We start from the raw sequence: 12887 nt of genomic DNA, 5'->3' as shown, positions 1-12887 counted from the left end.
ATTAAAGCCGTTTTCGTGTCAGGACGTGAAATCTGATCAATTTTAAATAAATAATAATGAGTGACTTACCAAAACTCCAGAAGATAGTGCTAAGTGCGATGTTTCTTTTTATGAATGATATCCTAAATATTTGAAAAGCAAAATTCTACATACGTGTAAATCTATCTACATATCGTATTTTACTTTGAACAGATTTTTTACACAATTTTCAGTTTATTTTAATGTGAAATACCAAACCAGAGGTCATATAAATATGTAGCATATGTAGTAAATTTTATGTACCAGGCGTTAATGAATCTAAGAGTGTAGAAAGAAAATAAAACACGCGAGTATTAATATGTTATTTTGTATTAAACTTGACAATTACAAATTTTAGTATAGGTAGCTGTAATGTATATTTGATTCTGCTTACTTCAGATGACTATATAATACTAAATGCGTTTAATTTTATATATTGTAGTATGACACCGGAAGTGAATTTAAATACATATTTTGTGTTATAGAGACCAAAATGTTAATTACTTAATTTAAATGTTAAGGTTACATTTTTAAATGTAACTAACTAGACACCGCAAAGAAAATGTGATTTTAAAGCGTCAACATTTAATCAGTACAGCTAAATCTATAATTAATTATAAATACATACAAAATATTCCTACATATAAATTATCTCGCATCAGTCAAACTCCAATATGCGATGCTTTCGAAATATTTAATTTGTAATTAGCATAAATCAGAGATAAATACCGAAAGCAAAGCAAATTCCTCTGTAAATTACCATTCCAGAATCAACTTTATCATTTTATACCTAACAATATATCTAATGAAATAAAATTACATATATTTTTATTAATACAATGAACAACGTGAGAGGTACAACATAAGTGCTTAAAACTATAATTAACATAACGGGGACTAAGCTTCTAATATACTGAAGTGCAATAACAAAACAATTTGTTCGCTTTTAATACAAAAATATTGTTGGTGTTTTCGTGGTTACACAAAACTAGTTTGACAGATGTAGTGCTAGTGTTGCTATTTAATAAACTAATGTTTAATTTAAAACTTATTGGATCAAAATCACACAGTTCTACATTGGCACTCTTGTTTGCTAGAAAGCAAATGCTCTATGAAAGATTAGAAACGATTAAAAAATTAATATTGTATTTATACGGAACGTATAGAATTTGGACTGAAAATTAATATCGGATTCGACGTGCACTGTTTAACTGTGTTGCTCATTCAGATTCTCGTCTGCCTTTGGAGGCTGCGCCGGCGGCGGTACTGGACTCTATGAGAGAAAAACCAAATTACACTTATCAATTTCAATATTCGTTGATAAGTCTTATTAACTTCACCAAACAAACATAAAGTTAAAAGCTGGAAACCAAAAACCAAAAAGGGAGTTAACGAATCACACCACACATGGTACCTTAACCGAATCAATAATATGTGTATAAATATTCGGGCTGAAACAAATGAAGTCGACGTTATGTAAACTACATGAAGATGATACCTCCACCAACGGAAAATACAGGACAAAAGAAAACAAGAAACCCATCACACTAGTCTCACCTCCTGCCGTGACTGCCCACAACTAGGGAGAGGGGAGTGACCTCCGACCTGCTTTATGTAATCTTTATCGTCGAATATTTTGATGTCACCGCCTCCTGGTCTGTGTTTCACGTTGTCGAGAGAGCCCACTTTGCTTTGTGCTTTGAATTCCAACTTTTGGTTTTCGATCTGTTTAAAGGTGTGCAAATAATATAAGGTGAGTGTGATACATATATTAATATAATACATATTAGTGGTTATTAGAAGCCTTTTTTCGCTGTGCATAATAAATATATTAATTTGTTCTCACGGCAAAAACATTCAAGTGTATTCATGTCAAATAATAGTAAAATCACTTGGTGTTTTGTGTGGGATTTGATTTGATTTGTGTATTGTTTACAAAATCCATAAAAAATGCGTGTGGTGAGCAATAATTAAAAAATAACAATGATCTTGTTATAGAGCGATTTAAAACATTTAATATTTTATGTAGGTCTAATTGTAGTAACCATAAAAACAAAAATTTTACTCTTTAAGTGTAGTATATCTAGCGTGCATTATCTTTATGCATTTAAATATACGTAAATATATTAAATATACTAAATATTTTTTTTATAAAAGATGTAATATTCTGTGTTTGTGTCAATCATTCCACTCTATTTTCTTTTTGACATTTCAAGACTCAGCGTGGTGTACAGCCTCATTGAAGTCCTAGAGACATTCATTCTCAAACATTTCCACCATCAAACGGTTGACTTGAATCAAACTGACCTTACTGCGCAAAAAAACAAATTTAGGTCTATTCGATGCCCTCCATCTTGGCAACGCCCATTTTATGAACTAGAAACAATTTTGGCGTCCAATTACGACTAAATTTTGATTACCAATAGTGCGCACACGCAAACGTCAAGCTTTAAAGCAATTTGTGTAACTTACTTCTCTTTCTCCAAATTTTGAAATATTCTATGGAAATAATTTTAATTAATTTTGCTTCAGTGAACGGCAAATAGTGCTCAATTAACAATAAGATTCTGTTTAATTGTCTCTACAATTAATATCCGATAACTATATTACCTTGATGGCTCCACCGCCTGGTTTGTGAGTAATGTTAACAGTAGATGCAACTTTCGGTTTAGCTTTTTCTTTGAAGTCCAGTTTGACGGTTTCTATCTTTTTGTCGCCACCTCCTGGTTTGTAGGACGTATTTTGTAGAGAACCTATCTTCGATTTGGCATTCCATTCCAGCTTTGTTGACGTTATCTGAAAACATGAGTTATATAAAACTTTTTCCATTACCTGGCAATTGGAATTTCTCCATTTGACAGTTGTAGCACGTTTATGCATCAGTGATCAGACTATTGTCCTTTCTTCCTTTTCACAGAAGTACTATTTGTCATAAACGAGCATAACACAGACGGAGCTTTAAGAAATTTGAATGTGTTAATAGTAAAAAATTTACCTTTTTTACGCCACCACTAGGAGTGTATGCCTCATTCTTAGCTGCGATTTTTGGAGCTGCGTTGTTAAAATCAAGTTTTCGATTTTCAATCTTCACTTTTCCTCCGCCGGGTTTGTATGTTGTGTTTTCCAAGGATCCAATCTTGGACTTTACAGCTTTAATATTTGGCGATGGTGCACTTCCGACTTGTATTTTATTCATCGGTACTTCTGAAAAAAATATTGATTGGAATAAAGTTAAATCACTATAATAGTAATTAAGCCACCAATTAGTGTTATGTTCGTAGTCATTAAGTGAACATAAATGTATCATTAACTCACTTTTCTTGTCAATCGGCACAGGAGTTTCCGGTGTCTTAGCAGTAGCACTCTTGCTCGAAGATCTAGAAAGGCTGGGTTTTAAGCTGCTATTAGACTTTTCTTTAGTTGGCAACTTGCTGGGAAGTGCCTTGTTTGGTGATCCTGGGGAGCCATTTAAGTCCTGAGGAAATTAATGTTATGCTGTATAAATATTGTCAGACAATACACCGAGATGTATTTTTTCCGAACAAAATGTCTAGAAAGTTAAAAACTAAACATTTTATTTCATAGAAATGAAAGATTAAAAATTATTAAGGTAAATGTCGACGATGTACATATGCTTGCGTACTTACATTTCCTTGAGTGGATTCGTCAACGCCACTGTCATTGTCTCCATCTGAAATCGTTGTGAAATACATTGAGAGATTATATTAAAATAATATTATTTTTGAATAAACCTAAAAATATATATATACTTATGTTACTACTTAAAATTGAGTCACTTCAAAATAAGGTAACACAAGAATACCTTTCGGCCTCGACTTAGGTGCAGATGCTGCTTTTCTCGGCGTAGATCTTTTAGAATCAACTGGCGTTTGATTTGTACTTAGTTCCACTGGCTTCTTTTTTGATGGAGTGTGAGATTTATTATCAGGTATTGGAGATTTAGATTCCAACATAGGTGATTTCGACTCTGATCTCTGGGAAGTTGGACTTATAGTTTTATTAGATTCAAAAATATCTGATTTAACTTCCATTTTTGGTGTCTTTGGTCCTTGTGGTTCGGGAGTAACACTTTGTGGTTTGTTAGGCAAAATGGGATTTTGTAAAATATTTTTGGGCTCGGGCGAATCGTCACTTCTTGTCAATGATGGCGAGCGATCAGAGAGATCAGTTTTATTTTGTTGGCCATCAATCTTGCCCACACCCAATTTGTTTTGTGAAACAACATCGTCATCGTCATCATTTTTTTTCTTTGTTACTAAATTGGATAGTGAACCCATAAAAGATTCTGTCATCTTGGATGCAGCTAAGCGCGTTTCTGGGCGATCAGTTATGTCCCGAGCCTCATCATTAGAAGCTTCTGACCGTACGCTTTCTTTAGATCCACGAATATTATCCTTACTACCAGCGGTCTCTTTTATCTGTCCCAGACCAGGGTTTCGTATATTGAAATCATCATATCGACCACTTACAGCGCTTACAGATTTACGTCTATCATCTTCCGCTTTAAATGGACTCGGTGCCCCCGGTGCTGCTGAAATGCTGAAACTACGCCCTTTTGCTGCACCAGCCATATCGTTATTGCTTTCAATCTTGTTGATATGTTGACTTTCATTATTAATATTTTGATTATCCAGATTGGCTAGTTTGTTTTGAGGTGTGTTAGAATCAGAAATGTTTAGTGAATTTTGCGATGATTGCCTTGAAATTTGACCTGAGTTCTGTCCAGAAAGCGTATTTTGCCTCAACGATCCGTTTGCCTGTGGGTTTATATTTGGCCTTACCCCTTCAGGCGTGGAAGCACCAACGAATTGGGGTGGCTGCCTAGGGCCAAACTGCAAATTATTTGGAACTGGTGGTCTTTGAGGTTGAGATTGCTGTACCCGAGGGCCTTGTTGTGGTGCTATTGACTGAGGACCAACTGGTCTATATTGTTGCACCTGTGGTCGAATAGAAGGTGATCCTGGTCCAGCAGTAAGTGGACTCCTAGGCGTAGGAGCTCCTGGTCGAGGTCCTAATGGTGAATTTGTGACTGGACCCCCAGGAAAGAATTGTGGTCTTTGTTGAGGGCCAAGTGGTCGTGGTGATGGTGATGATAGGGATGACCGAGAATCTGCTCTATTGAGAGGTGGTCGGACAAATGGTGTCTCTCCGCCGTTCTGAACACCCGGAGAGCGTGTCTCTGCAGGTGCCTTTGTAAAAATATATTATATTAGTCCAATACATATTATACGACTTATGTAAAATATAGTGAATGTTATGTTCATTGTATCACTATAAAAACCATTTGTAAGCCAAAAAAGGTAAAGAATGGTACCGATATCTCTAAAGTTTCGCTCTATCTAACTGTTTATATACGTTAACACAAAAATGTTTTCGCTTTTGTATTATTTGTTTGTATAACTTTTAACTTATATGATATGTATGTTTATGAATTATTAATACTCTATTAGCACGTTAAGGCTTACTGTCAGGCAAGCTTTTTTTGTAATTTCTTTATACTCAAATAACATTCTATGGGAATTATGATTACGTTTGTATGTTTTTAATTCTATATATATGTTACGCAATATATTTGCAGTTCCTAATAATGTATACAATAAGTATCACTGTAGTGCCTGTTGGGAGATCTTGATAACTACATGAATTATTTAAACCCAAAAGAGTAGCATGAGTGTTCGAGACACCACGATCACAGATTGAAACGAACGCGGCCACTAGGTCAAAGAACGACTGATTTTAAAATGCAAAGTAAAATACGAATGAAATGAATCTAATGAAATGAAATTCTGTTTTTGAACCTACAAAGTACAAGATAGTACTTACGTAAAAAGAGAAAGAAATCCTCAATTGGGATTATATAAATGTTCGAATAAAGTATAAAAATTAGAGTTACAAAGCTACCTGTTTCATATATTATGGATGCCGTATTCCTTGAAGTATAACTTATCTTAATTCTACGTAATTTACGCGTTCAGCAAGTGTGTCATAATTTCTTTAACTAAATTTTCACACTCAAAGAAGCTGGCAAAATAAGCCTTTTACATAACAATGACATAGTTACATATCTAGCTAATACAAGGAATTAGGTCAACATGGGAATTCGGTAAAACGTGTACGCGTATTTGAATAACTGAAGATAAATCAATAACTATTGGTAGCACGTTACAAAAATGTCGATCGCGTGACTTATGGAAAGGTATTATCGCTGTTATGTAATGTATTCCAACAAAATTACGAGAAACCAGTTAGAAAATGTACAACATTTATACATATGTTCACGACAAAATATAATTCGATTGATAGAATAATTTTCAATATAACATTGCCTGTTTTTTCATAAACAGTTAGTATTTACTTTAGACGTTAGTTAGATCCTTACTGAATTGAATGCCATATATAAACTAACAGTTGTCTCATACCTTGCTGATACTGTCGTAGAGAAAAAAGGTAGAATGGGTAGTCCCGTTAAGAATTGCCGTTTAAATTTGGGTTTTCCCTATTCAGGTATCAAGACATAAATCTCTTTAGTAAAAGCCTTTTGAAACCACAATTAAAATTAATGACTTGCGTGAATCGCAATGAAAATTTACTAGCCACTCAAGGTTAAGAGCACCCTATACTTAATTACCGAACAATTCTTTTATGTTCGTGAACACTAGATTAGTAATACAGGTGTGCCTTATTCTTTAAGCATATTTTTTCTACTTTGTGCTGAGTATTTTTCGTGTCCAAGTCGTCTTGGCTTACCCGATTCGATGGCTCCATACTGTTAATAAATGTTGGAGCACTAAAATTGTTTTATCATATCCACGCGTCTCGTCGCCTATTTGCGATATCTCCTTGAAACTATAAAACAATAAGTTTTTTATTATTCTGAATTCACGCAAGCGGTGCTATTGATATCGTGCATGGCTGACGTATACACACTTCTACGTAAATTGCTGTGAACTTTTTGGCTTGCAATTTCGCTACTTTTCACAAACGGTTAGTTTTTTTAGAGACTTACGTATATGCTTACTTAGCTAATGACATTACAGCAGTATAAAACGTGAATGCAATAATGTCGATTGACGTGTTTAGTGCGTATGTGTCATGAAAACAGCGAAATTTATAAACAACTTAAATTTAAATATAAATTATTCAAAGCGATATAACTACTTTGAGACCAATTTCTGTGTAGGTTTATAACGCATGATGACATGTGACTAATCATGGTTTTCAAACAAAAAAATGTAATACACGTAATATATGAGTCACATTTAATCCAATGCCGATATATAACTCGTAATAGTAATAAAAAATATATAAATTGACGTCATAATTAAGACTTTAATCGTAGTTATAATAACAACGATTATATTGATATGACTACTGGACACCTCTAAGTTCTATTGTTTATTGTTTAATTTAAATAGCCTGTGAAATCTAATTTTTAAACTAGAAAAGGCGATTGATGTTTTAATATATCAAATTCAAATTCCACATAGTAACACAGTAGAAGTACGCAGCTAATCGTATCACTGTGTACCTTATTTCTAAAAGCGTAATAACCTTGTAAAAATGTTTTAAATTCTAATAATTTTTTAAAATCGTTATCATGGGAAAAATTCTCTAGATAATTAAATTAGCAAATTTAGCCTTGATAACAATCTAGAACATCGAAGATAATACAGAAATAATGTATTGCATAAGGATATTCGTAGGAAAAACCGCGATTCTCGTTACTTTCATAATTAGATACTATAAAACTATACGTAAATTATATTATAAATATACCCAACCTTAACAGAAAATGATTATTTACTAGAATGCAAAAGGCTTTAGCTTTAGTGGCTTGCGTTTAACAACCGTGAGGTCGTGCATTCAACCCCGACAGCGCAACAATGCACATTTTCTATTAGTGGGCCTATACTCGGAAAACATTACTGACATATCTAAATAATAGTTAGTACTTTGATAGACCGTACAAGGCATTAGTCAGGGATATTTGTAATTTTGTAAACAAACCATTAGTGACTTGAAATGAGCAATAAATTCGAATTGGTCAATTTCCTTGTTGCTAATCCTATGTAGTGGATTAAAAAAAGAATTGGCAATTCTTATCACTCACAACTGTTATCTTTGTTTTGTTTTTGCTAGCTTTATAAGCAATATTTCTAGAACGTTCTTTAAAAAAATTAAATTACTGAACTGTTAGAATGCATAAATTATCTAGCTCAGATTAAGGGATGAAATAACAATATGAAAACTTTTTACAGGAATGGGAAGACTCGTAGCTAGGTATCTATCTATTATAATCGGATATCAAGGCAGAATACGAAATACCATCGGTATCACTTCGACGTCCGTCCATCGTTCCACAACGGAGCGTTTCTTAAGGCACTTTTTGCTGCGCACAACCTCTACGTGGAACCAGCTGCTTGCTGAAGTATTTCCAAACTAATCCGATTTAGGGTCCTTAGCATACCAATTCTTAAAAATAGCAACGCACTTGCGAGTCTTCTGGCAATGTGAGTGTCCATAGGCGGCGGAATCATTTAACATCAAATGAGACTCCTGCCCGTTTTATGTTTTAGTTTATAAAAAAATGTTCGGAAAAACGTGAAACCACAACCCAGGACCTTCAGGTTAGTCGCTATATAGTACTTCCCCAGCAGCTTCTAAACAAGTGAATGGAAGAAAATGTAAAAAATACGAATTTTAAATTATAACCATTTACTTTTTTAAAGACAGCTGCAACATTTCGAGCCACGTGTACTACAAGTAAATCCTAGCAATAGCGTCACTGCTTGGCGTCAGCGTGCTGCAGTGACGTAGTCTCAGAGTTTTCTTGCCAAATGACTCAGATACAATATAAAACTTCGAACCGAAATGAGGACCGCACATTTCCGAGCCAACGTTGAGTGTGCTAAGAGCTCCAATGTTTGTAAACGGCGTTGAAGTTATCAATACGCGGTTAGAATCATTTACATTGAAAGATCGAGAAGGAAGTGAGTGTTTTGTGTATTTTATTGATTGAGTGCGGTTTTAATGTTGTAATTGATTTTTTCCGCTGTTGTTTAAGTGCTTGGCAACTGGATTTTTTTCATTATGATTTGTGATAGGGTTTTAGTAAAACGGAATATAATTGTGCCTTGTTGACATTAATATTGAATAATAACATTAGGTTTCTAATCAGTATTAACTCAAAATTTATCAATATTAGAATTTAGCTTATAAGGTAGTATCAAGTTTATTTTTAATGATTACTAAAGCATGTTTATTGAGGTTAAATCCGAAAATTTGCCAATATTGCAACTATAAATGCAATTCAAATTCAGAATAACTAAAAGAATATTGTAACTGTGTTTTTCCTGATATGACTACTGTATGTATTCTGGTAGTAAATTTTTCTTAAACTAATTAAAAGTTAGACATATTATTCTTCAACAAAAGTAACAGCGCGAATTTTTTAACCAAAATAACGGCTAAATTACTTGTTACAGACGAAATGCATTCAAATTCCGAAAAATCACCAATTCCTAAGGCGACACTGCCGCTTCTCCACTTAACACCTTCCGGCAGCACCGAGAAGAGAGAGGCAACTCCCCCACAAAGGATTGACAACCCCTGGCATCTCAGAGTTCAGAATAACATTCCCAACACGCCTCCACCACGCGGTGACAAGCCGAACAACTTCTTCCCCCACCGAATTGGATAGAAAGAATAAATCTTAAAATTGGTCAAAGTAATGCAAAATGGCAGTTTGCCATTTTTAAATAAGGAACACAAAAATAAGTTTGAAAGAACATTTTGACACTGGTAAAGAAAATTTACGACTACTTTTGTGATGTTCGTAAAATCGAGGCGCTTGGAGATTCTTTGTTTAGATTTTATTCTCTTTTAGAGTTTCGCTTTAGTATTATAGTTTATGTAATATTATTTTAGAGTGACATATATTTCCATGAAATTACAAATTTGAAAGCAGACATTTTGTAATTTTAAATTCACCTTAAATATTTGTAAATAGTGATTTTGTCCAGTAGTAACGTATTTATATAGTTTAAAAATGTATATTTATGCATAACAGTTAGTTAGTAGTATTTAGTTATTACTATTGTAGTTATAATGGAATCTCACTGTTAACAGTTAATTAGAAATAATTAATCGTAAAGACGACAATAAATATAATTTTAAATACTAGACTATTATTATTTAAGAATTAAAGCAATATTGTATTATAGTATTATGTAAATAAACTGAAATCAGGTTAAATTTTGTTTGCTTCATTTCCTGTTTACTTTATTTGGACAAAAAAACAACAGAAGTAGTAAGAAGATACACGTTATTCAAGTATACATAATATTTTTATTTGTATCGAAATTAATAGTAGGATTATACAGTCGGGTTGGGTCTTAACTGGCATTCAATTACATTTTTAATAAATAGGTAACAGACTGAAATTGATACTAGAATCACAACCCTTTGTATTACGAATCCTGACAAGTTTCTTGATACATAGATTTTGCCTCTATAGGGGTTGAGCTGATCCTGGAAACATAACGGTGTGGCTGTTATGTTACCAAATATATTTTAAAAGGTCAACGATCGTAAAGCTCATTGACACAACCTAATTATCAAAATAAACATAAAGCTATTAACATCAATACTGTGAAATTATTTTAGGATATTCTTGCAAAAAATTCTAATATAACTTTTAGTTTTAGTTAGTCATATTATTTGAGTCACGAACGAATGTACTGGTAAATCTTTTTACTTGTCTTTGGAAGTATTTTAACTAAATTTATTACTAATAATGTACGAGGTGATGTTGATTATAGATGTTTTTAAACTACCATACGTCAGTAACATTTTTATACGTCGTAATACGCTTAAACCATTAAATAAATCATGACGCAAAGTGAAATTGTAACCTCAAAATTACGTCGAAAAATACGAAATTTACAAGTAAAAACAATAATACGATAAAATATACAAATTTTTAGTACATGCTGTGTATAAATTAGCATTCTTACTATATAATAGGTCACACATAATAAGTAGGTTAGTTTACAATTTAAAAAATTCGTGGGTTGTGTGACTTCACCTAATTTATCAATTCTAGAAATGGAGTAATGTTGTCTCATTCCCAAATCGTATGTACTTGAAACACGAAATTATAAAAACTCCAATGTTTCGCAAAGAAATACTACTATACAATATACTTTGGTACCATGGAAAATTTCTAAAACTTATTATATTATCAATAACTTAGTGAATAATTAAAAATATTGTAACATAAAAGTTTTCAGCGGGACATAAGTTTTTCCAAATTATAATAACTATAAATGTCCATGTTCTTATATAAAAGTATTATGCATATTAAACTGTGTTTAAGGGGCTGCCAAATTTTGTTTTAATTTATTCAATGAATTACCAAGATGTAAAAGAAACAAGGTGATTTGGTGACTCATTTGTGACAAATGAATGTTTTTAGGCATTAACATAAGAGTTTCTCGGCTTTTTGTAATAATTAATAAAAATGTATGCATTAGTTTAAGTGGAGTTGACGGAAGCAATTAAACCTCCACTTATCCATAGGATTTTCCAGACATTCAAATACCTACGTCACTATATATATACTTTTAACTCAAGTAATTCCGAACATGTACTTTTGATATCAGATTGATAATTATACCAAAGATTGATAGTACATATCATAATTTCTACCTATCATTGTCGACATCAAAGAAAAGAACGTTGGCACGATTTGATTACTCACGTTTATTTATTTATTTTATAAGAATTAAATATAGAAATTATTATATTTTATAATGATACGATCAGTCTGAATTACTTGGATTAAAAGAATAGAGTAGGTCTAGATTGACCTAGGTCTATTGAATGTCATTCATGTCATGATGTAATTTCTATCACCGGGATACACTTCCTAGTCATACTAATAAGCAAAACATTAGAAAGACAGGCTCCCAACAGTAATATCACAACCAATACAACCGTTGTAGGTTAATAATTTATCTTTGGTTTATATATGGCTTGGAAAATATAATATAAATTGTAAGTAGTTCTAAAGTATGTCCTCCTAGTTCCTCTGCCTGGCAACAGTTCGTCTTACATTTATCTGTGACGAGTCGATCAATAAAAGATATCAACAGAAATATAACAAAATTATAAGCACAAATCATTGATATTTTTTAGTATCACTAATCGATAACAATAAATTTAAATTGATCATGATCAAGTGTGGATCAATATTTATTATATTGTTAATGGATGGAACGTGCCTAGAACATTCTACGAAAGCAAAAGCTGTGTACTTGATCTATTATATCTATAACTTACCTGAGATATAGCAAAAGACTAACACTATATTAGGATATCCAAGAGCTAATACAACGTCCAAAGAAGCCGGCAAAGTCTGATCTGGTATATGTTACGGGCTCTATTGGCGACTGAAGTATGGATAGAGCTGCGAAAATATAGACACGGCAGTTTGATAAAAAGCATATAATGAATTTATTGTTTAGTCGATTTAAGTTGATTTTTTTATTACTATAAGGAATGTATTGTTTTCTAAAACATAAATAAAAAAATATCCTAACAACTAACTATTTTTAAGGCTTGGAAAAATACAAAGCTTTTAATTTTATTTATAACTTGTCTTTGACAACGAAATGTCATTAAAAAATATGCGATTAATTACATAGCTTGAAAAAATTTGTTCTAAAAAATTATAATGTAAAAATCGACGTTTAATTAGTCGCTTAATACGGAAATTAATCACCTGACTGTCATAGTCTAAAATACAATAAAGTTCAAAGAATACAAAGTACGTAAAGATATGATTA

The 12887-nt window shown here is 32.5% G+C and overlaps 1 protein-coding gene across 3 annotated transcripts; it reads right to left on the bottom strand.

Moving 5' to 3' along the window:
• Nucleotides 1–326: 326 nt before the first annotated feature.
• On the bottom strand, nt 327–12470 carry LOC123714042 (microtubule-associated protein tau). Of its 3 annotated transcripts, XM_045668081.1 has the most exons (9): nt 12382–12457; nt 6787–6885; nt 3842–5228; nt 3666–3709; nt 3334–3493; nt 3014–3222; nt 2629–2814; nt 1576–1743; nt 330–1291 (listed from the first exon to the last, which is right to left on the bottom strand). In XM_045668081.1, the coding sequence occupies exons 2-9, from the start codon at nt 6802–6804 to the stop codon at nt 1226–1228; spliced, it is 2238 nt and encodes a 745-aa protein (XP_045524037.1). In that variant the 5' UTR covers nt 6805–6885; nt 12382–12457; the 3' UTR covers nt 330–1225. The 3 variants fall into 3 exon arrangements, with proteins under 3 accessions (XP_045524039.1, XP_045524037.1, XP_045524038.1); XM_045668083.1 differs by lacking the exon at nt 1576–1743 and having other exon boundaries at nt 327–1291; nt 12382–12470; XM_045668082.1 differs by lacking the exon at nt 12382–12457 and having other exon boundaries at nt 6787–6890.
• Nucleotides 12471–12887: the final 417 nt, after the last annotated feature.

This window comes from Pieris brassicae, chromosome 9, assembly GCF_905147105.1.
Source record: "Pieris brassicae chromosome 9, ilPieBrab1.1, whole genome shotgun sequence".
Lineage (NCBI taxonomy): Eukaryota > Metazoa > Arthropoda > Insecta > Lepidoptera > Pieridae > Pieris > Pieris brassicae.
The sequence above is the reverse complement of the archived record's forward strand: the minus strand, read 5'-3'. Positions and strand labels throughout refer to the sequence as shown.